Source organism: Juglans regia, chromosome 6 (assembly GCF_001411555.2).
Source record: "Juglans regia cultivar Chandler chromosome 6, Walnut 2.0, whole genome shotgun sequence".
NCBI lineage: Eukaryota > Viridiplantae > Streptophyta > Magnoliopsida > Fagales > Juglandaceae > Juglans > Juglans regia.
Window position 1 is genome coordinate 37,680,607 of NC_049906.1, and position 26,720 is coordinate 37,707,326.

The 26,720-nt window shown below is 37.2% G+C and overlaps 3 protein-coding genes and 2 pseudogenes across 4 annotated transcripts; 3 read left to right on the forward strand and 2 right to left on the reverse strand.

The window, feature by feature from the left end:
* Positions 1-1,413: 1,413 nt before the first annotated feature.
* Positions 1,414-2,780, forward strand: LOC109019493 (class V chitinase CHIT5b-like). The gene is made up of 2 exons (XM_019001778.2): positions 1,414-2,579; positions 2,690-2,780. The coding sequence occupies exons 1-2, from the start codon at positions 1,460-1,462 to the stop codon at positions 2,716-2,718; spliced, it is 1,149 nt and encodes a 382-aa protein (XP_018857323.1). The 5' UTR covers positions 1,414-1,459; the 3' UTR covers positions 2,719-2,780.
* Positions 2,781-5,693: 2,913 nt separating this feature from the next.
* On the forward strand, positions 5,694-11,983 carry LOC109019488 (annotated as a pseudogene).
* A 1,780-nt stretch (positions 11,984-13,763) lies between these two features.
* On the forward strand, positions 13,764-15,431 carry LOC109019484 (class V chitinase CHIT5b-like). The gene is made up of 2 exons (XM_019001772.2): positions 13,764-15,041; positions 15,141-15,431. Exons 1-2 carry the CDS (start codon positions 13,883-13,885, stop codon positions 15,167-15,169), a joined length of 1,188 nt encoding a protein of 395 aa, XP_018857317.1. The 5' UTR covers positions 13,764-13,882; the 3' UTR covers positions 15,170-15,431.
* Positions 15,432-15,590: 159 nt separating this feature from the next.
* LOC109019489 lies at positions 15,591-16,883 on the reverse strand (annotated as a pseudogene).
* A 687-nt stretch (positions 16,884-17,570) lies between these two features.
* On the reverse strand, positions 17,571-26,565 carry LOC109019481 (DCN1-like protein 5). 2 transcript variants are annotated; one of them, XM_019001768.2, is made up of 10 exons: positions 26,227-26,565; positions 23,482-23,560; positions 22,017-22,091; positions 21,885-21,921; positions 19,394-19,477; positions 19,218-19,278; positions 18,918-19,024; positions 18,755-18,820; positions 18,003-18,133; positions 17,571-17,868 (listed from the first exon to the last, which is right to left on the reverse strand). In XM_019001768.2, exons 1-9 carry the CDS (start codon positions 26,297-26,299, stop codon positions 18,038-18,040), a joined length of 678 nt encoding a protein of 225 aa, XP_018857313.1. In that variant the 5' UTR covers positions 26,300-26,565; the 3' UTR covers positions 17,571-17,868; positions 18,003-18,037. The 2 variants fall into 2 exon arrangements, with proteins under 2 accessions (XP_018857313.1, XP_018857314.1); XM_019001769.2 differs by having other exon boundaries at positions 18,006-18,133; positions 26,227-26,564.
* Positions 26,566-26,720: the final 155 nt, after the last annotated feature.

Consider the following 26,720-nt stretch of genomic DNA (forward strand, 5'->3'; position numbering starts at 1 on the left):
TCTTGCAAATTAATCATGAGATGTTTGCAAATTGCAAGTAGCTGTATTAATGATCATCACTGGATGACCGAGCTGGAATTTGCAAGAGATGGGGGTTAAAGAATGAAAATGAAAATGGTGAATCTTTTTTTCCCCTTTCAAAAATAGTCATTAGGTTTAAAAAAACAGAGGACTTGTCCTGTTTTAGAAAAGTATTCCTTTAGGATTCACATAAAATTCTAACGAAGGATTTGACATAGCAGGCTCCATCTTTCTGTATGAATGCTGCTGAAATACCCCAAAGTACTGAAAAGGCAGAAGATCAGGTAATGAAAGGAAGAGAGAGGATATGCTCTCTGAAGTGTGTGTGTGTGTGAGGGTATGCAAATTGATATTCTTTCTATCAATCATCATGGAGCAGATTGAAATCTGACCCATCTTCCAATAAGTTAACTCAGTCAATATTATATACCATATCCTACTTACAATATTCAACTTTGCTATGGTTTTGCATTAGTGGAAGCCTCCACTTTGGATGTTAAAGCAGGACAAGCAGAAGAATCCACTCACAAGAAGTTGCACGCTTCTACATAAGTTCATTAGTGTTATGATTATATTAGTCAGAATCGGACCTCTTTGCAATTTAGAAATCCAAAAGCCAGTTCCGTTGTTTATCTCTCTTGATTTTTGCCCCTTCATGTTTCATGGGATAAATTTCAAAACCAACAAGGAATTATGCCTTGGACAATAACCAAATAGAAATAATAACTCAACATATTTATTAATTAAATTGCTGACTGTAGAGAATTGACAGAAGCTAATACAAATTCAGTTACACCTCCAGGCTCCATCTCCTAGTTTTGTTAATTTTGTGCTAATAGCATGATATGAACCCATCAAATTTCTAGATAGATGCAACTCTGTATGGGTTACAATGGGTGGGTTTCAAGAAAAATTATCATATTTTCTAACCTCAAGTGCTATTCAAACCATCTTGGTTGTGCTGCACTGGTCAAACTCAAAGACAAGTGGTTTTACCTAAAATAATTTTGAGACTTATCTTTTACTTTTACATTTTTTTTATAGGCCTCACTTATAGCGGAAGAAAACCGTGATTACAATCAAAAACACGAGATTTACAAATATTCAAAAGACCAAAACCCATGCCTCAAAAGAACCTAGACACCAAGCCAACGACAAATACCTGGGGGTAACAGATATTCAAAAAAAGAAAAAGGAAAATCCAAACCCATGTATAAAAAAGGCCATAAACCAACCAAAACACTATATACCATATACCCGCTTTTTCTTGCCTACTAGAATCTATACCTATTGAATACATCTCTATCTTTCTGGATAGGGACATGGACAAACATATAAAAACCATCAAAGTTCTAACAGGGGGATTTTTAATTTCAATATAAAATCTCCCCCACTCTTCATAATTACGAAACCAGCACTGCAGAGACATTTCAAAATTATGGCAAGCCATAGCTTTCTGCGCATCCTTCCTATTGTTTACACCTTGTTCATTTTCACCACTGCTAGAAGTACTGCCATGGCTGCCTGGCGGCTACCGCCGGTAGTAGCTGGTTATTATCCTTCAGGCGTTATGGATGATTTGCCACCTTCAGCCATAAACACCTCATTGCTCACCCATGTATTGTATGCTTTCCTTGTGCCCAACAACGTTACTTTTGGGTTTGACATCTCAGATTCGACGGCCATGATCCTCTCAAACTTCACCACCACCCTTCATCAAAAGAATCGCCATGTGAAGGTTCTTTACTCCATCGGTGGAGGAGGTATTGAGCCAGACCCTTTTGCTCCCATGGCCAGCAACGCCTCGTCTCGGCAAGTTTTCATAGATGCAACTATAGGAGTTGCACGTAAATATGGGTTTGATGGGTTTGACCTCGATTGGGAATTCCCTGAAAGCCCAAAAGCAATGAATGATTTTGCCCTCTTACTTAAAGAGTGGCGCCAAGCAATCCGCAAGGAGGCTAGGATGATAAAAACGTCTCCCCTATTGCTCACTGCCGCCGTCTACTATTCGGCGGAATTCTTAATGTACGGCAGCCGCCGCTCTTATCCAGCGGCCGCAGTCAGGATTAACTTGGACTGGGTCAATGTGATGTGTTACGATTATCATGGATCATGGGACACTTCCGCCACAGGGGCCCATGCTGCATTATTTGACCCAAAAACTAATCTAAGTTCAGTCTATGGGATAAAGTCGTGGCTCAAGGCGGGAGTGCCCGGATTCAAGCTGGTTATGGGTTTGCCACTCTACGGTAAGACATGGAAGCTCAAGGATCCAAATTTGCATGAGGTTGGATCAACTGCCGTTGGCGTCGGTCCGGGAGATGAGGGTGTGCTGACTTACGCACAGGTGGTGGAGTTTAATAGGAGGACCAAAGCCACCGTGGCACATGACGTGGACACTGTTTCTGCGTATTCTTATACAGGGACATCTTGGGTCGGGTACGATGATGCCCTATCGACGACGGCAAAGGTTTTGTTTGCTCAGGCACTTGGACTTCGTGGGTACTTCTTTTGGGCACTTGGCTACGATAATGATTGGACAATAACAGGGCAAGGTATCTTCTTTTATATGGATACAATCTTATATGCACAGCCATTTTTTCCATCAGTACATAGAATATTAAAAACTAGAGTGTTGACATTTTATGAACTCTTTGACATGCAGCTTCAAGTTCGTGGATCCTTGACAAATGAACATTGTTTGGCCTGCTTTCGATTGCAGATCAACTACACCTGGAGTAATTTAGTGCAGCCATACTGCCATCTTATTTGTCGTAAAATAACTAAGTTTGGGTAGTGAGATATTCTAAAATATTTTATGAATAGTAATAAAAAAGTATTGAAAAAGTAATGTTAAAATATTAAATAGTAATAAAAATTATATTGTGAAACGTAATAGTAAAATAATAAATAATAATAAGATATTCTAAGAATACTTGAATTCTCAGTATCCAAACTACAGATTTCCAATGATATTTTGGTTTCTTTTTTTTTATTAGAAAAGTTCTAGTCAATGACATCTACGTTCTTTTCTCTGTTTGGTGTCCAAATTTTATTTATCAGATTTTAGCTTCATTGTGTGTTGTATATTAAATATTTTAACGTGAAACATTAAATATAAGGAATCGAACTCTATGATCCATGATAATAAATAATAATAGTTAGAAAACATATATCCTTTCATCTCAGATTGATAAAGAATTTAACCTAACTATGAGAGAATGATCATCCTAGTAACTTTACCTCCGAGTGTCTCTCGATAGCTAGAGACACAATAATATTGTAACTGAAAAGGACCCTTAATCTCTCAGTATTTTTTATAGACTTCTGACTATCATGAAATGTAGAGACATTCGTGTCCCATTATGACTAGAATAGAGGTATTATTGTCCCACTGTGACTCATTAATTAATTGATAATATTTGAACTATTCTAAACTCATTAGGGTATAGGTGTGTGGGACATACAGTTTTAATAGAACTTTTACATTCCCCCACTTGGCATATACGCTCATAAAATAATATTGGAGTTCCAATTAAGGCAAATACGGTAATGCTTTGGGTTCTAATTTATGTCTATTTCAGACATTATCTTGTCATCATTCATTCACACAAGTCAATGTACATATAAAGTGGACAGACAAGAAAACAGAAACAATCATAATAGATATCTCTCAATGTACAGTAATAAAATATTCAACATATCAATAATCTATTTAACATGTACATATCATGAGTATAAGCATAAGACTCATCTTTTCAACATGTTCTTAAAGTATAATCATTAATGCATTATTGATATGGACATTTTTTTTTATTTGTATTTTTTTCTTAACACTTAGGAATTTAAAGTTTCATTAGAATAATATTTTTAATATTATTATTATTTTAAAATTTAAAAAAAATTGAATTAAGATTTAAAAAAATTAAATAATTTATTATTTTTTTGTAAAAATTTAAAAAAATTATAATAATAAGATAAAATACTTTCAAAATTTAAACAAGACTATGCACTCAGCCGACACTTCCAAGCTCCAAGCGGTTTCTGTATTTTATATTAACGTTGGCAGCCTTAATTACTTTTATTTACCGTTGTTTTTAAATGTCCAAGCAGCCAGACGTTTTGATTCCGTCAGTTTTCTTCGTCTTGAATTTGGAGCAAGTCTTGAACGTTTACGGCATTAAAAGCTTGATATCTAAGCGTCATAATTGGAAAATTCCAACGTTTAGAATTTTAGAAAGGCTGTAGGATAAGTGCATTAAAATGTACGGATATAGATAAGCACGAGTGTTTTCCAGTATTGAGTTTGCTACTTTAATTTGATTGTCGATTGTCGTTCACTTTGAGTATTCATTCTGGTGTCTTTTTTATATGAGATTAAGAAAATAAAAGTGTAGATACTTTTGCGACTTTTCCAAATAAAAGAGATGTGTTTTTATTAGCGAAACTTTGAAATTAACCACTTGTGCAGAGTTGATTCGGACTATATGACGATCAGTTTAATAATAAGATGAGATGAGACAAATTCAGAACCTCACTCAATTCAAACATGGCCTTAGACTTTGATGAAATCTGACCCATATGTGGTAAGTGAACTCAGTCAATTCAAGAATGCCATTACATATATATAATAGCTCAACATCTTGATTAATTAAATTGCTGATTGTAGGGAATTGACAAAAGCTAATACAGATTCAATTGCACCTCCTCCAGGTTCCATCTCCTAATTTTGTTAACTTTGTGCTAATAGCAAGTTATTAACCCATCAACCTTATGCTTCATATTAATTAGACTAGGGTAGGTTTGGAGGGTGAGATGAGAATTTTGTATTTTGTTTTGAAGTTTAAAATATTAAGTTTTAATATTATTATTGTTTTGGGATTTGAAAAATGTGTATTGGGATTTGAAAAAGTTGAATTGTTTATTATATTTTGTATGGAAATTTGAAAAAAGTGTAATGATGAGATGAGATGAGATGAGAATTTTGTGTCTTGGTTTTGGCCCCAAACCTGCCCTAATCTATCTTTTATATTTCTAGATTGATACAACTCTAAATGGGTCACAATGGGTGGGCCCAAAGTGGTTAATAAAGCCCATTGAGTCAGGCCGTTAGCCCTGACAGTAAGGAGTATATTATAAACCTGCCATCAGAGGATCACACTCCTTAGTCATGGATTAATATAGTAACCGCCATGAGTGACTGAAGATTTTCCTACCAAAGGGAGGAGCGAGATATTCACCCGCGTATGAAAATTCTTTCCTTTATAGATTTAAATTTTGGTCCTAACAATTAGGACCCCCGAGATCGAAGGAGAAGATCATGCTGTAACTTGATCTTCTTCATCATCAAAATTCACGCCTATATAAAGGGCCAATACTGGTAATGCAAGATAACTTTCTTTCAGAATTTCCATAAAACTCTTCCTTACCCTCAATTCTGATTTTGGCATCAGAGGTGCATTAGGCACACCGGGCCACCACACTTCTTGATACTGGTTAATTGGATCATTCAACATGGTGCGAAACACGTCTTTGATAGTGACGTTGTCTATGGGATCAATTTTCCTGTAACGTATCAACGTGCCTTTAACTTGACCTCTATCACACATTTCCAAGCAATGCATGATCAAAAGGGCACCTCAATGAACATGGAAGGATGATTTGCCGAGATGGAGGAGCTGTTGAAGAAAATGGCATTGGAGATGGAGAGTCTCCAACGAGAAAATGAAGTTTCGAAGAGAAGAAACGCCAGCTCCGGCAAGGATGCTGCGCCGAGCCATAATGATGGTCCAAATTATACGTTAATTACATTGAACTACCTTAAAAATGTAAATATGCAAACCTATGGTAAGAAAAACTAAATCTTCCCTAGGTTTTGTAACATAAGTTGTTTTTTTTCCCAAATCTTCTATTTATATATGTTCATTTTTGCCTTGCTAATAAATATTTGGTTTAAGTTTTGAAAGTGATTATGATTTCGATTTTGAGCAAATTTTTTATAGGACTCTTGTTTATTTACGTATTTAATTTTCATGCAATAATTTAAATTTTCCCGTTCTCGAAAAAGCCAACATAATTTCAAATTTTATGACTATTTAAGCCTGACTTGTAGGCTTCATAAAATAATTTTAAATTTTATAACTAATCAATATTTTTCAAAGTTTTCCCTTTATATTTCGTCTTTTCTTTGTCTTAATCCATAGTTTCTATTGATTAACTAGCTGTCAGAATAAATCTAATTTTGGTCAATGTCTCTTTGCTAGGCAAGAGTTAGACCAGTAGTTTTGAGGAGTGCAAATGTCAAACTAAACCCCTAAAGTATAGATTATGAAGAATGGAGAGCATTTGCATGATGAGTATTGATTTCTATGGTATAAAGAGACGCATAATCTAACAAAAACTCAAAACTCAAAAAGTTTAGAGACAATTTGTGATAACTAGCCCATATTAAATGATAAGTGATAAGAGTAGACGGAATATGAGACCTTATATTATTTGAAAATAAGAAGCTCTTACTCTTTATATGATTCTAATGGAACTTCAATTGTATTATTGACTAATTTTTAAAATTATAGACTTAGATAGGGCTTATTTCTCCCTTGAAGCATTAAAAAAAAAATGGGATGAGCTTGGACAATCCATGGTCCAAAATAAGACAACATTCTTATATGAAAAATATTGAAAATTTATGAATTACACACTGGTCAAATCAGCCCTTTCAACAAGCAACAATACAATGATGGAAGACTAAGATGAAATCAAAATGAGATAAGATGGGAAATATATGAATAGTAATAAAATAATTTGAGTTATGATGTTTTACGGGGTATTGGAAAATGAAAGAGAAAAAGTTAAATACAAATATTATAAAGTTAAAATTTTATTAGAATATAATTTTTTAATATAATTTTTATTTTGGGATTTGAAAATTTTGAATTATTTTTTGTATTTTATCTGAAAGTTTGAGAAAGTTGTAATGATTAGATGAAAAAATTAAAATTTTGAAATTGAAAAAGTGTATGTTTGAGTGGTGTTGAGATGTTGAGATGTGATGAGATGAGACAAAATCATCTCAACGTCCAAACAACCACTTTTAGTGCTATAGTAAGTTGGAAATTTACCCGGTTTATTGCCTAAGCTTTTGTTGGGGTACAAGTCTGAGAAATTGTGTAAAAATGTTTTTGTTTGTATTCAGAGATGAGATGAATTGAGATCATTTGTGAATAGTAGTGAGATTTGTGAGTTAAAATTTATGAATAATAGTAAGATGAGATACTCACCTACGATTCCAATCCAGTGTATAAATGCATTTCTTAATTTTCTCAATGAAATGTTGAAAAATTTTTGTTTATGAAAAATTATTTTTTTAATTAATTTTTGCATTGCACTGACAAAAGGAAGAAAATGGACATGGAAAGTTATTTTTAATGACAGCTTAATTGTTAATAATTTTACAATTTCTACTTGGGTGCGGCTACTCTGCCGCCCCATCTTGACCGCTGGGCGGTAAGCCCAGCATAAAATAGTTTTTTTTTTTCATATTTTTTTAATATATTTAAATACATTTAAAAAAATAAAAAAAAATACATCAATATATTTAAAATCACTTCCTTAATCACTAAGTAACAAAAATAAAAAATAAAAAATAAAAAAAGACAAGCGGTCAAATAGAAATGTCAAATAGAGTGGGTATAGTAGTGTTTTCCTTTCTACTTAACAGAGTACTGGAGCCGAAAGGTATGCATTGTGATACCTAGGCTCTAAGCCCAGGCCCAGGCCCAGGCCCGCGTTGAGGTAGCTTGCTAGCAGAACGACGCCGTTTAGATAAGTTTTCTTTTTTTCCCCACACCCACCCAACGGTTTCCTTTTCAGTTACACTCTCACAGTGCCACTCAAGAATTTTCTCTCGCAGATAGCTCAATCCCCTTCTCCCCGTCGTGCATCGTCGCCGTCGTCGGCTGCCTTCGTACGCCCCTCCGTCTCTCTGTCTCCGTGCCTCACTCAACCCACAGGTGCTCACTTTCTCTCTCTCCGAACAGTTGCTCCTTCATCTCTCTCCCTCCCCTGCGGTTTCATTCTACATTGCGATTTTTGTCGGTTTTCGTTGGATTTTGAACGTCGTTATCTCTCTCTCTCTCTCTCTCGGGTTATTCCTCTGCTCTGAGACTTAATATTTCCTTGTCAAAGTCAGTGTGGTTACGCCACGGTGGGTTCGTTGCCGACGGCTTTCTGTTTCGCCCACTCCTCTGTGCACCCAACTCCACGCCGGTAAGTCTCTTTGCTGTCTCTGTTGGTAGTCCGTTTCCCCCTTTGATTTATTTCCTCTCTGTCACACAATGCCCTCTCTCTAACCCCTCGGGTCCTCACTCACGCAGACACACACTCTTTCTTTGGTTTGAACTGCGACGGACCAAGGGTTACCAGAGACATCCTCTCACCTGCGAGGTATGTCTCGGTTGATCTACCCCGTTCGATAATTGTCGTCGTGTATTACCCACTGTTTAAATTCGGTTTTAACGTCACTGCCTTGTATCACAGGGCATTGAAATCAGTCCTAGACAGCGTCTTCTAGCCACCGTTACGAGAATCAACCTTACGAAATTTGGGTAAGATAATCGACCATTAGTATCATCTTTGTATTGTTATTTACGTGATTTGTACATTGGTACCTAGTGGAAGATTACGCTTCCTCTGTTTGGGTGTTGGAAATTGTAGAGTTGTGACTTCTTGGTTGGGTCGAAGAGTAGACAGTGCCTTACGAAATTTGGGTAAGATAATCGAGCATTAGTATCATCTTTGTATTGTTATTTACGTGATTTGTACATTGGTACCTAGTGGAAGATTACGCTTTCTCTGTTTGGGTGTTGGAAATTGTAGAGTTGTGACTTCTTGGTTGGGTCGAAGAGTGGACAGTGCTTGGGTTTGATGTGTGTGGCTGTTTGGGCTGATTGATTGCTTGCTTGATATGTTGTTTTTGGGCCGTTTGATTACTTGATATGTCGTTTGTGGGCTGATGGGTTGTTTGACACGTCGGGAGTAAGTTGGTTGGCTTGAAAGTGCGGTTGTTGCGCTTGACTTGAGTGTGATGATTAGTTAACAGGAACTAACTCTCTAACCCTTCTGGTATGAGGTGTTACATGCATCACCAACCTTAATAGTTCGCCACTAATAACAATGGAAAGAACATAATTTGCCTTTTGTAAGCATGACATCAAGAGATCTACAAATTATTTCCTTTTTCTTTGTCATCTTTGGTTTCAGGCATAACTCTTTGCAGCAGAAGAGGTCTATCTGGGCCAGTAACCGATCCATCAGCTGTTGAAAATCACGATAGCAGTGTTCCTCAACTGCAAGTATTCAGTCTTTCCAGCATCACAGAGGCCACAAACAATTTCTCAATCGCAAACAAGATTGGAGAAGGTGGTTTTGGCTCTGTCTACACGGTAATGAGTGGCTTCGGTGCTTATTCCTTTACAAGAAGTAATTAACTAGAATACCACAAAAATTTTGAAGGTGAATTCTCTGATTCTAAGGTAAAGCTATAATGGTGAATGAATGTAGCCTATGTAGATACTGTTAGCTAGTTCAACTGCCAGCTTTACATATAAAAAGCAAAATTCAGGCACTTGGATGTCCGAGTCTTGAATGATTGGAAACTTGTTATAATCAATCTAAATCAATAAATTGGCTAATGACTGTCCCACAAAGTAAATGCAGGATATGATTTTGAGCTTGTGTCGGTGTGAGTTTGGTTGTCAATGTCATCTTGGCACTATTTAAGAATTAACAAAATGCGCACGTATTTACCATATACATTCTGTTGAGTGGTACTAATTCTGCTGCATTTGTAGAGTGTGAATACAGCCTTTGGGCGGGTGTGCGTTAGAGCTTAGGAAAAAGCAATAACATTCCTAAGCCTATGAAATATTAGCTGTTGCTATAGCTTATAAGACATTGATAACCATGTGTTCAATTTTTCCAGGGCAAGTTACCTCGAGGACAGGAAATAGCTGTGAAGAGACTGTCCAAAACTTCTACTCAAGGACATGAAGAGTTCACTAATGAGGTCACTCTTACTCCTAGACTTCAACGTGTAAATCTAGTTAGGTGATAGGGTTCTGCATTGAGAATGAAGAAAAGATGCTAATCTATGAATACAAGCCAAACAAAAGCTTGAATTTCTACCTCTTTGGTATGTCTTCCTTTCTTTTGTTTTTAATTCTCTTTTATGTTTCCACGACTCATTTAGCTTTCCTATTTCATAATCATAAACGAGTTGAATACTCAGTGAATTCAGTAAAAGGTTGTAAAAAAAAGGTTGTATGTCTATCATTGTAAGATATCCTAGTTTGATACCACTCTTAGTCAAACTGAGGGTATTTAAAATTAGGGTATTTATGTAAAGTGATATTACTTTAATAAATTACTTTACAAAAATGCCCCTAATTTAAAACATAATTGTATAAAAGGTTGTATGTCTATCATTTTCCTTCATAAGATATCCTAGTTTGATACCACTCGTACTCAATCCAAAAAATAGAAGAGGCGAGAAATTTGCCTCGTTTGGTTACGCATTTCAGATGAGATGAGATAAAATATTTTGTTAAAAGCTAAATAAAATATTGTTATAATATTATTTTTTAATATTATTTTTGTTTTGAAATTTGAAAAAGTTGAATTGTTTATTATATTTTGTGTGGAAGTTTGAGAAAGTTATAATAATTATATGAGATGAGATAGTTTGGTTTTGTGTAACCAAACCAACTTAAGCACATGGGATCATTAAAAGCCATGATTTTCTTTTCCTTATTTTTTCCTGTGTTTGACTAGTATTATTGTCAGTAACCACTTGCTACTGAGGACTCAAATTTTCTGCAGATCCAATTGGAAGGCGTATCTTAGATTGGAGAAAACGTGTTCACATCATTGAGGAGATTATTCAAGGGCTTCTATATCTCCAAGAATACTCAAATTTTACTATAATTCACCGAGATCTCAAAGGTAGCAACATTTTACTGGACAAGGATATGAATCCGAAGATATCAGATTTTGGAATGGCTAAACTTTTTGGAAAAGATGAGCATGAAGCAAACACAGACAGGATTGTTGGAACATAGTAAGTCTTCAACTTGTGTCTATTTTTGCAAGCATTTCTCTTTGTTAAATTCTCAGCATCTCTGTTAACATATACAATGCAGTGGCTATGTTCCTCCGGAATATGTGAGAAAAGGAACATCCTCCATGAAATATGATGTCTACAGTTTTGGAGTTCTACTTCTGCAAATCATAAGTGGCAAGAGGAATGCATGTTATTATGGCACGAACGAGGCTTTGAACCTTCTTGAATACATATGTAACTTCATTAAACTTTCTTATGATTTAGCTTTCTGCAACTCAGAGTTTCTTTTGAAATATAAAGATAGAGAACATTGGATTATTTCAGGCATATGAGTTGTGGAGAGAAGGTGAAGGCATGGAGTTTATGGATCCATCACTTGATGATTCATCTTCGCCATGCAAACTCGTGAGATGCTTGCAAGTAGCTTTGTTATGTGTCCAAGAAAGTCCCTTGGACAGACCAACAATGTTGGAAGTTTATTCAATGCTTAAAAATAACAATGTACTTATTGCCACACCTCAAAAGCCAGCTTTCTCCATTAAAACTGATGAAAATGTGGGGAGCAGTTCTACATCACAGCGACGAAGTTGTTCAGCTACTAGTTCACTAATTTCCCAAATAATACCAAGATAACCAGGCTAGCTTTTTGTGGGAGACATGGTTGACTAAAGAGATTTTTGTTTTTAACTTTTGTTTGTATTGTCATTTGTTTGTAGGTTCAACCAATTTGGCTGTTTTTCTTTCTTCCGATTTCTTGTCAAAGTATATGATACTTGGAGCAATGTGTAAAGTTGTTAATTTTTATACTTTTTTCTAAAACTTGATTGTGAAGTTTTCTGAAATGGCAGTGTATTTTTGCCCTAAAGTGTATTTTTTCATTCTTCAAGATAATAAAATCCTTTGCAACTCTGTAGATGTAAACATGTTGCCAAACCACATAAATTTTGTGCCGTATGATTGATTGTTTGTTGATTTCGTATTTGTCTTTACTTTTCTCTCATTGTTTTCCCAACAACTCCATGAAGTATGTCGTCTATAGCTTTGGAGTTCTACTTCTGCACATCATAAGTGGCAAGAGGAATGGATATTGCTATTATGGCAAGAATGAAACCTTGAGCCTTTTAGATTATCTGTTGAGCCATCTTTGCTATCTTTGAAATATAAAGATGGGCAAACATTTAATTATTTCAGACATATGAGCTTTGGAAAGAAGATGATTCCTCTTCATCTTGCAAATTAATCATCAGATGTTTGCAAGTATCTGTATTGTGCGTCCAAGAAAATCCAGTAGACAGACCAACAAATGTTGGAAGTTCATTCCATGCTCAAAATTAATGACACTGAAACTGTTTCTACCAATTTCTGAAATAGTACCACGATGACCGAGCTGGAATTTGCTAGAGGTGGGGTTAAAGTATTTAAAAAAATGAAAATGATGCATTTTTTTCCCCTTTCAAAAATAGCCATTAGGTTTAAAAAAACAGAGGACTTGTCCTGTTTTAGAAAAGAATTCCTTTAGGATTCACATAAAATTCTAACGAAGGATTTGACATAGCAGGCTCGATCTTTCGTGTATGAATGCTGCTGAAATACCCCAAAGTGCTGAAAAGGCAGAAGATCAGGTAATAAAAGGAAGAGAGAGGATATGCTCTCTGCAAGTGTGTGTGTGAGGGTATGCAAATTGATATTCTTTCTATCCATCTCACAAATTGGTATATACCTTTTGTTTCAGAATAGATAGAAAAGTATATTTTCCACCATTTTAAATTATTGGTATTGTACTCGAAAATCAATCATCATGGAGCAAGTTGAAAATCTTGACTATTTTAAATACAATTTGGCTGCCAATCACATTTAGACTTTTATGAAATCTGACCCACCTGCCAATAAACTCAGTCAATTCAAGATGTATATTATATACCATATCCTGCTCACTATATTCAACTTTGAGATGGTTTTGCATTACTGGAAGCTTCCACTTTGGATGTTACTGTCCAAAGCATTTTTCACAAGCATATCTCTCTATATCAAAGCAGGACAAGCAGAAGAATCCAATCACAATTGGATCTCTTTGCAATTTAAAAATCCAAGAGCCAGTTCCACTGTTTATCTCTCTTGTTTTTTGTCCCCTCATGTTTCATGGGACCAATACTAAATTTCAAAACCAACAAGGAATTATGCCTTAGACAATAACCAAATAGAAATAATAACTCAACATATTGATTAATTAAATTGCTGACTGTAGAGAATTGACAGAAGCTAATACAAATTCAGTTACACCTCCAGGCTCCATCTTCTAGTTTTGTTAATTTTGTGCTAATAGCATGTTATTAACCCATCAACCTTATGCTTGATATTAATTAGACTGGAGACTTAATTTCCTATCTCCTTTTTGTTTAATTTGAGTTTTAATCCATCTTTTAAATTTCTAGATAGATGCAACTCTGAATGGGTCACAATGAGTGGATTTCTAGAAAAATTATCACCTTTTCTAACCTCAAGTGCTAATCAAACCATCTTGGTTGTGCTGCACTGGTCAAACTCAAGACAAATGGTTTTGCCTAAAATATTTTTGTGACCTTATCTTTTACATTTACTTGGTTACTAGAATCTATACCTTTCCTTGCATTGAATACATCTCTATCTTTCTGGGTAGGGACATTGACAAACATATACAGCCATCAAAGTTCCAACAAGGGAATATTTAATTTCAATATAAAATCTCCCCCACTCTTCATAATGACGAAACCAGCACTGCAGAGACATTTCAAAATTATGGCAAGCCATAGCTTTCTGCGCATCCTTCCTATTGTTTACACCTTGTTCATTTTCATCACCGCTAGAAGTACTTCCATGGCTGCATCGCGGCTGCCGCCGGTGGTCAAAGCTGGTTATTATCCTTCATGGGTTATGGATGATTTGCCACCTTCAGCCATAAACACCTCATTGCTCACCCATGTTTTGTATGCTTTCCTTGTGCCCAACAACGTTACTTTTGGGTTTGACATCTCAGATTCGACGGCCATGGTCCTCTCAAACTTCACCACCACCCTTCATCAAAAGAATCGCCACGTGAAGGTTCTTTACTCCATCGGTGGAGGAGGTATTGAGCCAGACCCTTTTGCTGCCATGGCCGCCAAAGCCTCGTCTCGGCAAGTTTTCATAGATGCAACTATAGGAGTTGCACGTAAATATGGGTTTGATGGGTTTGACCTCGATTGGGAATTCCCGGAAAGCCCAAAAGCAATGAATGATTTTGCTCTCTTACTTGAAGAGTGGCGACAAGCAATCCGCAAGGAGGCTAAGATGACAAATAGGTCTCCCCTATTGCTCACTGCCGCCGTCTACTATTCGGCGGAATTCTTAGTATACGGCAGCCGCCGCTCTTATCCAGCGGCCGCAGTCAGGAATAACTTGGACTGGGTCAATGTGATGTGTTACGATTATCATGGATCATGGGACACTTCCGCCACAGGGGCCCATGCTGCATTATTTGACCCAAAAACTAATCTAAGCTCAGTCTATGGGATAAAGTCGTGGCTCAAGGCGGGAGTGCCCGGAAACAAGCTGGTTATGGGTTTGCCACTCTATGGTAAGACATGGAAGCTCAAGGATCCAAAGTTGCATGAGGTTGGATCACCTGCCGTTGGCGTCGGTCCGGGAGATGAGGGTGTGCTGACTTACTCACAGGTGGTGGAGTTTAATAGGAGGACCAAAGCCACCGTGGCACATGACGTGGACACTGTTTCTGCGTATTCTTATACAGGGACATCTTGGGTCGGGTACGATGATGCCCTATCGACGACGGCAAAGGTTTTGTTTGCTCAGGCACTTGGACTTCGTGGGTACTTCTTTTGGGCACTTGGCTACGATAATGATTGGACAATAACAGGGCAAGGTATCTTCTTTTACATGAATACAATCATATATGCAGTGCCATTTTTTCCATCAGTACAATATAGAGTGTTGACATTTTTATGAACTCTTTGACATGCAGCTTCAAGTTCGTGGATCCTTGAAAAATGATTATTGTTTGGCCTGCTTTCGATTGCAGAGCAAGTACTCGTGGAGTAGAATTCAGTGCAGCCATACTGCCATCGTATTTGTCGTAAAATAAAACTACAGATTTCCAGCGGAATTTTATTTTCTTTTTTTATTAGCTAAATTCTAGGCAATGACATCTACGTTCTTTCCTCTGTTTGGTGTCCAAATTTTATTCAAAGTATCAGATTTCAGCTTCATTGTGTGTTGTAATCTAAGAACATTGGGGTCCATTTATTTTTCTTGACACGCTTTTCTTTCACATATCCTCATAGAGATTGAGAAAGGGCTTTCAAACTGTGCAGAGAATCAATGATATCTGTCTTACACGTTACATAAAACAAGTGAGTTATTTTGTTCACGCACATACATTCAGACTCAGAGTAGCAGTCCATGCAAATTAGCTTTAACTCTCCCATGCGTTTAAAGCTGCCAAAACACATTAACCACAATTTAGAGTTTGTCTCTAACAGTTAAAAGACTTCAAAAAAAGGCTAAAATAATCATCATATATATATGTGACTTAAAACCCAAGAAACCCCCCCACCTGCTGCAGAAAGGCTCCAGTTCTTGTCATCATATCCAAGAACCCAGAAGAAATACCCTCCAAGACCTTTTGCCCTGGCAAACTCAACTTTCTTCTCAATCGATTCTGGCCCGTCGTACCCAATCCAATTGGTTCCAGAATATGAGTATGTCGATACAGTCTGCGCATCATACACGACGTTTGAACCATTTGCTGGATTGAAATCCATTATCTCACTATATGTCATAAACCCTTTTCCAGTTCCAACTCCAACTGCAGGAGCTCCAATCCCATTATCACCTGGACTTTTTAATTGCCATGTTCTGCCATAAAGTGGCATGCCCATGACCAATTTCTCTGGTGGAACCCCAGCCTCAATCCATGTTGAAATACCGTAGCTGGTGCTAATGTTGCTACCCTTATCATAGAGCAGAGCATGTGCACCAGTGACTGAAGTGTCCGAGCTTCCATGATAATCATAGCAGATAGGACTAACAAAATCAAGATACTTCTTCATGGCTTCTGCTGGGTATGTTCTAGTTATGTTGGATAAGAAAAAACTGGACGCAATAAGAGCAATCGGGGTTTTCCAGAGGTGCAAGACTCCTTTTCAACAGCTTCACGCCACTCTTCAAAGAGCAGTGCGACGTCAAGGCCATCAAAGCCATACTTCCTGGCCGCACTAATGGAGGAGTTGATGAAGGCTTCCCGGCTCTCTGGGGTGCGTGCAATAATGGCGAAAGTGTCTGGGCCTGTAGCAGCTCCTCCAATAGATAGGAAGACGTTTGCTCGCGGTGTCTTGGCATGAAGGGTAGCCGTGAAGTCTCCCATCGATTGGTCATCAGGCTGCGTGATCAAAAGCTGGTACGCTGTGGCGTTAGGCATAACAAAAGCATAAAAGAGGTGGGTGAAGTAGGATGTGAGTATTAATGAGGGAGGGAACTTCTCGGCTAGCGATGAAAGCCAATAGCCACTTTTGACACCCTTGACACTACCAGAAGATGGTATAGGAAATGCCACCGGTGATGGAGATGAAAATGGTAAAGCTGACTTTGGTGGATAAGTCGAAGCTAAACTAGTACGAGAACGTCGAGAAGCATTGGACAATGAAGTTATGGAACCGGCAACGACAAAAATAGCCAAGAAGATTGACACAAGTTTCCGGCCGGCCATTGTCAGTGTTTTGGACAGTGTTAAGTTGAAAATTTGTTGCAATATATACAAAGAGTATATGCATTTACGCAAGGATCTTGGTCGCGTTAAAAGCTCTGGTTTTATCGATATTATATGCTCTGATTGCTTTGGGTTTGTAGGGTTGTGTATATATTTACTTGAAGTTGAGGAGCTTCGGTTGGCAAAAACTTGGTCTTTATACGATACGTCTCCTATTGTTTAATCACGAGTGATTTGTTGGGTTCCTGGCTTCAATTGCCAGCTATCTTATTTCCAAGAGGATTTGTCGTTTTCGATCATGAAAATTAACTAAAATTTGGCCATCCTCGGGAGTGAAAGTGCCTTTTCTATATCTAATGTAAGATGTTTAGCAAAAGATTAATTCCTGGAGCAAACGTAAATGTTTGAAGCTAGAAGAGATATTGCACAATCAAAGACTCACATGACATGCAAATCTCGAAATGGATGATGATGTAAACAAGCTGAGCTACATGCGCCGGTCGACCAAAGTTTGGTCAACAGCTCAATTCACTCCACTGGCTATTTTTTAAAAGAACTCGCTCGACTCGCTAAATAAACAATCGAAACTCATTTCCAAAACCAGGCTAGTTTAGAGTGGGAGCTTCAGGCCAAGCTTATTATGGAATTGGCCTCGTGAACAAAATATACAAAGATCAAGGGAACGACTTAGCCGAGAAGGTTAGCCCTTTTTAATTGAATCACTCTTCTGAAATCGTGTATAGCTCATGTCCAACTCAAAAATTATAGCCCAGTCAACAACATCAAGTGAAAAAAATATCTGACAGTAAAAATATAGATGTTACAGAAACGAGACTGCAAAACTTAAACAATGTAATATAAATGCCTGAAGAACCTCCAGAGTACACATCACAACAGTGCAGCTTTGATGTGGGAAGCGTCTTCAATTGATGTTGTAGGTATCATATCATCGGTTTGTTAGTTCGGAATCAAATTTTGCAACATCCTGCAGATCAATCGGAGCAATTTTATGTAAAAACACAAACCCTTACTCAGCTTCTCTTCAACTTTGAAAGCCAGCTGCTGGAATATCAACTGATTTTGGAAAAGGAAAAGAAAAGAATATCAACAAATCCTTACTACCCCCGTGCTCTATATAATCAACGGAGCTGAAATTAGCATTGCTTTTCTCTCATCCATTCAACAAATCCATCAAGAATCAAGGGCCAAGCTTGGTTGGAATCATAGTTTTGAAGATCAGGAAAACTTATCTGCCAAAAAAGAAAGACAAAGGGTTCAGTAATCTAAAAGCACCTGAATAAAAAATGTTGATTATTTTTTGATTGGCACCGGATGTCCGGGAAAAGCATCCCGACTAATCCTAGGGGTGCACAGGCTCTCGGCAAGAAGTTTCCCGCAAGTGCACCTCGGGTAATTCAAGGGAAAAATCCCCCAGTCCGAGAGCCCCTAGAGATTGTTTGCACCCAATGAGATTTGAACCTTAGACCTGAGGGGAGCATACCCCCAAGCCCAAGGCCTTTACCACTTGAGCCAACCCGTAGGGGTTATAAAAAGGGTTGATTATACCTGTCACCAATTAACATCATCACATTATAGTATTAGAGGATGCATTTTTGCAAGATCGGGCACAAGACATTCTTGAGGATAACATGATGTTGCCTATTCTTGAGCAGTATCGGACATAAAAACAGCAAAGGGTATCACCACACTACAGACTTACAAGTAGAGTCAAAACTAAGAATAAATCACAACAAATAGTGATTTTATTTTCTTCCTTTTTTCGGTGGTTTAAGCTGCCCCCAAAGATTAAAAAAAGAAAATATAATGAAGGATATGAATGTAAATAAAAAAGAAAAATAAAATTTGCATACCTCATGGCAAAAACGATAGAAGTTCATCCACTGATCCATATTTAGCATCCGGTACTCACTCTGGAACTGGCATAAAGTCCACACATCACAAAACTTATCATGAAATCATTGTTAAAATAACACAAGGTTCTGGGGCCTATGTCCCTGTATACTAGAAACCAACCTTCAGATACTCGGTCATTGAATTAACCTGGGCATGGAATTGGGAACCAAGAACAAGATTCAGCAATTCACAGATTGTGTCAATGTCTACACACTTTTGCTTTTCTTCTGAAGATGTCATCCATGTCAGACCGGATAAAAAATGCGTGGGTGTTGCGCATGCATGCGTCTGAGAGTGTGTGTGTGTGTGTGTGTGTGAGAGAGAGAGAGAGAGAGAGAGAGAGAGAACAGAGCATTGTTGTGAGAAAAAGGGTGTATCCATTTATTTGAAAGCAGATAACTGCCAAGATAAAGCTCTCACCTGTAAGGCAGTATCGAAATGCATAAGCATAGAAATCTTGAAAGTTTGGTGGCATCATCACCTATTCAACAAATAAAAACCAAGATCATTACCATTGTCCATTTTCTAACTCTTCAGAAGCATTAGATGCCGTATCTGAAAATAACTATTCCAGTGAGCCTGATAGAAGATAATACCTCAGTCTCAAGCGCTGGGAGTGCTTTCTTTAATTTATTTAGACTGTCAGCCTTTAGAGCTTTTAGTCCTGTTCGCCATTCATCCTAATAAATAGAGGAATATTGATAAAATATTTTGACATAAAAATTGTTATATAAAGAATTCAAGTTTTTGAGACTGTTGGTCAAAAGAATAGTATAGGGGACACATATGCCAAGGCTTGAGGTCACACAGAGATCCCAAAAATAAAAGAAAAATTGGAAACATGGAAACACCTGGAGTAGTATAAACTAGTTTTGAAAGACATAAACAGCAGTTTAGGCATTCCAAGTAAACAATGAAATGGTACTCAAACCCCTTTTAGATTGTATCGTAGGTGGTATGAGTTATTAACACCATCATGGTAGTGAAATGAGAGTCACATCAACGATAGAATGTCATCTGTCCCAGGCATTGCAGGATGTTCTAATACTCACCAGAAGCCTGAGGAAGCAAGTAAGGATTCCTGGTATGCCCCAGAATTAGAACGGTGTAAGCAATACTTTGGAGCTCTTACAAGTCCTAAGTGGTGCTTCTCAATTAGGTCCTCTATAATCCATTATTAATTCTTGGTTCTCCCATGAGCCATCAGAAATTGCCAATTCACTGACAGCCATGTAGAACTGAATACTCACTATAAATCAGCTGATATACAAATTCTTCCTTCAATAATGGATGATGTGCCTCTACTCAATATGAATGAAGATTCTTTTTTTCTTCTGTGAGCAAATTAATTACTGAAGATTAGTATTGGATTCTCATGGGTGATTCCTATGTCTGTAAGTGATCTTTCTCAAAGTCTTAACAAATTGATTTTTATGGTTTTACTAGAGGTATGGAAGTTTTCATTTTTTATTTTTTTATCTTTGGCTTTACCTTTGGATATCCAAAACTTGAAAAGAGACTGATTTTACAGTTTGATGTAGGCGTACTTGATGTTGGGTGAAAATCTAGAACTTTGTCTATTTTGTTAAAAATCACTTGTTCAAAAGGACAAGATGTTTATAAAAGGTTGATGTATAAAGAGTGGGAGAGTATTCATTTCAGTTAAGAGTTCTTTTTCGTAACTTGGGGGCTCAATATGCTTTGTAGATCTCCTTAGTAGAAATTCCTACAGCACATCATCTGCTAAACATATGATTGCACATAATTTGTGTGGATTCATCAGCCATCAAAAGATGCATTCATTATATCGGAGCATATCATAGAGTTGACAATGGAAACATTTGTAAATTCCACTTAGTCAAGTGGGAGATAGTATGTCGTCCTATCTCCAATGGTGGTTTGGGTGTTAGAAATTTGAGGTTGTTTAATCGGGCTTTACTTGGCAAATGGTTGTGGCGATATACCAAGGAACCAGAGGCCTTATGGAAGACTGTGATCGAGAGCAAATATGGTGATTTAGGGGAGGGGGCAGTGTACTAGAGAAGTTAGAGGAGCATCTGGAATGGGGCTATGGAAACATATTAGAAGAGGATGGGAGGTCTTCCATCGTTACACTAGATTGCAATTGGGGACAGGTTCCAAGATCAGATTTTGGAAGGATGCTTGGTGTAGTAACAGTGTTCTACAAGATCTGTTTCAGTCTCTTTTCTTGATTGCAAACACCAAAGATGCCACAGTGGCTGAGGTTATGGAAGTCTCAAGTAGGAACATTCATTGGAACATCAATTTCAACCGAGCGGCACAGGACTGGGAGATGGAGAGTTTTGTAGATTTTTATAGTCTCTTATATTCTGTTCGTCCAAATATCCAACAAGAAGATGAGTTGTGGTGGCGTCCTGCAGGGAAAGGGGTGTTCTCTGTTCGCTTTTTCTATAAGGTTCTCACACAAGCTCTAGAGATACAGTTTCTCTGGAGAAGGCTTTGGTGTCATAAGGCTCCTCCCAAAGCCTCTTTCTTTGTGTGGGCAACGTCTTTGCGTAAGATTCTCATCACGGATAATTTAAGAAAGAGGAGGATAATTATTGCAGATTGGTATTGTATGTGTAAAAGCGGGGGTGAGTCAGTGAATCATTTACTTTTACACTGTAAGATAGCCAGGACTCTTTGGGACGAGGTGTTTAAAAGAATGGATTTAGCGTGGGTTATGCCGGAAACAATTTTGGATGTATTGGTGTGCTGGCTTCAATTCGAGGGGTGAGACAGATCAAAGCAGTTTGGAAGATGATCCCTATCTATATTATGTGGTATTTATGGCAGGAACGCAATGAGAGAACTTTTGAAGACAGAGAGATCTTTGGAGGAGCTAAAACTGTTATTCTTTAGGATTCTTTGTACTTGAGCCATTGCTGTAGACTTAAATGGCATGGACCTTCATGACTTCCTAGTTTCTAATATGCCTTCATAATTAGGGCATTTTTCTTTGTATTTTGACACTTGGTGATTTAATAAATTCTTGTTTTACTTATAAAAAAAATATATATATGTTCAGTAGTAAAATAGCAGCAGCAGTACCAATTATCAGCTTACCTTTGAAAAATAGCCCTGTTTTTCCGCATTCATTTTCCTGTCAAATGCAGACAGACAAATTAATAATAAACCTTAGAATATAAATCAGAATCAAGTATGGGCCCAATAACATGTATTAAAAAAACAACATACCAAGCAAGCATCAGTATCCTAATATCAGTATGGTTCACTCCCACATCAGAACAAAGTGTTTCAATTCCTTCTGGACTGTTCAACCAAAATAAGAGCACGAGAAAAATCAATAACTATTTAGTGATGCATCTTTAATGAACAATCATAATATCAATACATCAATTCATGTCACTATCAGTTCCTTGATTTAGTGGTTGATTTGGATTATTTATCTATCATCATAAACCAGATTCACAGTCTTCATCAGAGAATGAAAATGGCAACGTGCCAGCACCTTTTGTTTATATCATGTAATAAATTAAAAAACAAATCATCCAACAATGAGGAAAAAAAGTTATTAAAGCAAACTTAACCCTGGGAAGCAGTAGGTCCAGTTAATACTTTACAGTTTTAAATAATGCAGACAATATTCTTCAAAGAAATATGGGACTATGGCACAGATGAAAAGGATTGGTAGGCCAATTTCATCACCAAGAGTAGGGTTTTATTTATTTGGACCCACAACACTCCCAAAAGAGGCAATACGAGCCTGAGGTTAATTTACTCCAATTCCAGAGTGGCAAGAGTGACCGGGTAGTGGCAATCCCAATGGACCAGAGGTCATCAATTTTTAAAGATATAAAAAATGGAGCACATAAAAAGCATCAATCTAAATATACAATTTCCTTATATGTAGTACAAACCATCTATTGTTTTAGACATTAGACCTGCATAACTAGTGACAAGTCAAGCATCTCAAGTCTTGCATGTTAAAAACTGACTACTAAGTCAGAATAGAGGCAATTCTTCACAAACATAATGTTGCCTTGGCAATGTCAGGAAACTCCTTCAGTCTCAGTCGATGCTACGAAACTTATACTCGTTGAGTTGATGCCATTTGTTGGTCACCCAGTCAGTGGATCGGAGCCAATTATCAGTTTAATAATGCAGTATCTGAAGTACGCATTTCCAATATCATAAAAATAGCAAAAGTTATCTGACATGATTCCACGAAACGTGGCAATGACTAATCATGACCAGGACTGTTATCAGGATAGAGTTCAGGATACAAGCTGAAGAACTGACAAAGTAACAAGAAAATCACATTTCACAATACAAGCACGTTGGCAATTTACAAGACACTGGAGGTCTATGTTGGCCAATGCACAAGCAGGAAAAAAAAGAACTATCAACTACCCACTAAAATTTCTAGAGGAATCCCACTTTCTACACTTTCTATCAAGCAAATGAACCACTCCTTGCTGTTTCCATAAGAATTCCCAAGTACACATTGAAGATTGATAGAAAAAAAGAGAGGTGCTAACTAAACAACTCAAATAAAAAAACATGGGACAAAGTTCCAGGGATAGGATTGTAAATGAGAAATCATAAAACAGCGAACAAAATTCCTACATTTGGATGATCAGTTGTGAAGATAAAAATAGCCTGATAACAAACAAACACAACTTCACTGTACATCACTTACTCAATCAAGCCGAAGGATGGGTTTGCATATGAATCAAATAGGCGATCGATCTGTTCCACCGTTTTTGATATAGCTTTACCTGAGGAAAAATAAGATGTAGAATACTAAGGACACTTAAACTGCAGAATGAAACAATAACAGCACAATTAATGACGACAAAGCCACTCACTGAGCAGCTAATACGTGGACTTTGCTTAATAGAGGTTCAATGGTCAACAAATTCTGCAGCAAGCAATATTGACAAAAGGGCTTTCCACTAGAAGTCAGAACTTTAATTACTAGAGATCTTTATGTATTATGAATAAATTCTCAAACACACTTGTCTTGCTAATTTGTTAAAGCTTCTACCAAGTACTTCAGTGGAAGCGTTGACCAGCTTAAGCTGATTAATAATATAAAAACACATGACAAACTTCTTATCACTCCTAACACTTCCTTCTAATAACAGAGTGCACTTGCCTATTGACATCTTATAAGACCTTTGCTGGCTTATTGCAATCTCAAACACCTATATCCTCATCATCCAGTCATGTCATATTGGTTCTTTCAGCACCACCATGTCAGATAACAGAATCTACGTGAACATGATTGTTACACAGTATAGGAAAGCAAATGGGCACACTTGCACCCAAAATCACTCTTAATTCAAACACCGCCCTCTCATAATCATCAAAGATTCATGTGCTACCTTCCCTCCAAATAAACTACATCAAACTCAAAAGAATCATCCTTCAAACCTCTAGATTGCTATGACTTTTTTTTTTATCGGTAAATAAGAATTTTATTGAAAATAGTCGAAGCCAAGTACACGGGACATAAACAAAAGCCACACCTAGGCATGACTGTCTAGGTTGCTATGACTACCAAGTGGACTTCACCAAAAACCCATCAAGTCCACCATATGTTGTGGCCACTTTACAATGAAGCAAATCTGCTTCCAGAGGTGCTTAAATGGTCATTATCCGGCTGAAGGGATGGACTGGGGTAGGTAGGAATTGCTGTTGCTTTCGTAGCGCTTGCTTCTATCTATGTATAGTGCTCCCCATATCTTTTTTTTTATAGGTAATAAGAAATTTTATTCCAAGTAAATAGGCATAGCTAAGTACACAGGAAGTATACAAGTGATTATACCTAAATACAAGCTAAAGAAAAACAAGTGCTCCCCATATCTGAAATCAATAAGATGATCAACACTTTTGCCGCCCTCCTTACATATACATCACTGGTCCATTATTATGGCATTCTTCTTCCTCAAATCATGCGCCATCAATATCTTTCTTAGGCTGTCATCTAGACAAAGAATTTTACCCTTGATGATGTCTTGTTTCTCCAAATGGTTTTCCAAGGGAAAGAATGGCCAGGACTAAGGAATGGTGCTTGATAGAAAGACTTGACCTCAAAAGTCTGCCTTTTGGAGGGGATCCACCAACTGTGTCTTCCCTACCTCCTCTCAAACGATGGTGTATAAACCAATATTCTGCCACCAACACATCCTTACACCAAGAGATGCTAAACAATGCCGGGAAAGTTGCCTTCAAAGGTTGATCATCACACCACACAACATGCCAGAATGTGAGCTTATTTCCGTCATCCACATCAAATCTAACACATAGATACCCCACCCTATCTTTTAAGTTTTTTCACACACCAGCCCCGAAAGGCCCATGGACCTTATTTGGATATCATCCTCCCCACATACTACAATATTTAACTTCATCACCAATATCAATAAATGCTCTCTCTCTCTCTGTAGCTAAATTTAAATTTAATCATGTTTCCCAAAGTGCAATTGGTGATCGTTGACTAGTGACCAATGTATGGGTATCATGTACATTATGCATAAACTATGTAAGATGACAAATCCGTGAATCATCACTACAAACACTACCAATCATTCAAGATAACCGCCCAAGAGAATAGGTTAGCACTCAAACACGCAAGTAACAGTGCAGATTTCAATATATTATACGCCTGATCTATTATCAGCTTGTAAACTTTTTTGGTCCCATCCTACGTACCACAACCAAATAAACATGACATTCTCCACAACACTGAGTCTCACTCATATATAGGAAGGGCAAGAAAGTACTTTCGGTACACCTATATAAAACTTAAAAAGAAAAGAGAAAATCAATAATAATATCATACAAGGTAGTTGTGGTTGATGCTGAGGAAAAAAAAAACAGAGAAAAGGACTGAAAAACAAGTAGGACACGCAACTACATGTGGCCTATTTTGATGGGCCCGGAGCAGAAATTGTGCAGAAAGATTATGAATCCATTGACACATGCTGCAAAAACATAAAAACAAGTATATCCGAATATAACGAACACAAAAGCAATGGCAGGGTCATATAATCATGAGATGGGTCGTAATAACGGCATACTGCAAAGATCCATCGTTCTCTTCAAATACTAGATTGACTTGAAAAAGAAATACAGTCAAAACCAGCCCAACACACGCAAAAATGCAGTCATCCTCTGTTAAGTCTATGAACGAACAAAAAAGTATAAGGAGTAAAGATCAAGATTTTAGTAATTTGTAACTTATAAAAAGAAAGACTTTTCAATAAAATTTGTCTTTTCTTTGCAATATTAGCTCAGCTAAAAATGTTCTGAATCTAAATTTAGTCGATTTTACTGCCCAAAATACATCTCAATGCTCCAAGATTTTCATTCTTTTTCTTCTCCTCCGTTTTCTCAGGAACCAATCAGGAGGGGACAAAGTTTCGGAGGATTTGAGTACCGGAACGAACAGGAACGGCATCAGAAGATTTGACGGATGGTGGGGCCGCTTTTCTTTTGGATGTGCGAGGCATCCTCGTAGGCTCTCACGGACAAATTACAACCGTGGGAGTGAATGACCCAATCTGACACCACAATAGTCAGAAACCCTAATCGAACATGTAGAGAGAAAGCAAGTGGGAAAGAGAACGTTCTGCAGCGATTTCTATAGTGGTTGGATTTGCCAAGTACAGAGAAGATAAGACAAAGAAGAAGCTTTTCCTGAGCACTGGATTAGTGTTTGTTCGCATTGGATTTCCATTATAGGCCTACCAATAACTTTTTTTTTTTTTTTCCGAGAAAAAAAGTTCTAAATATTTTCGAAAAAAAAACAGTTCTAAGATTTTGATCCTCAATTCCTCATTCTTAAAATTTTCAGTCAAAATTTATTTACATTCATATTTGTAAACGCAAAAAATTAAAATATATATATTCGAGTCTCAGACTCTCAAGCCG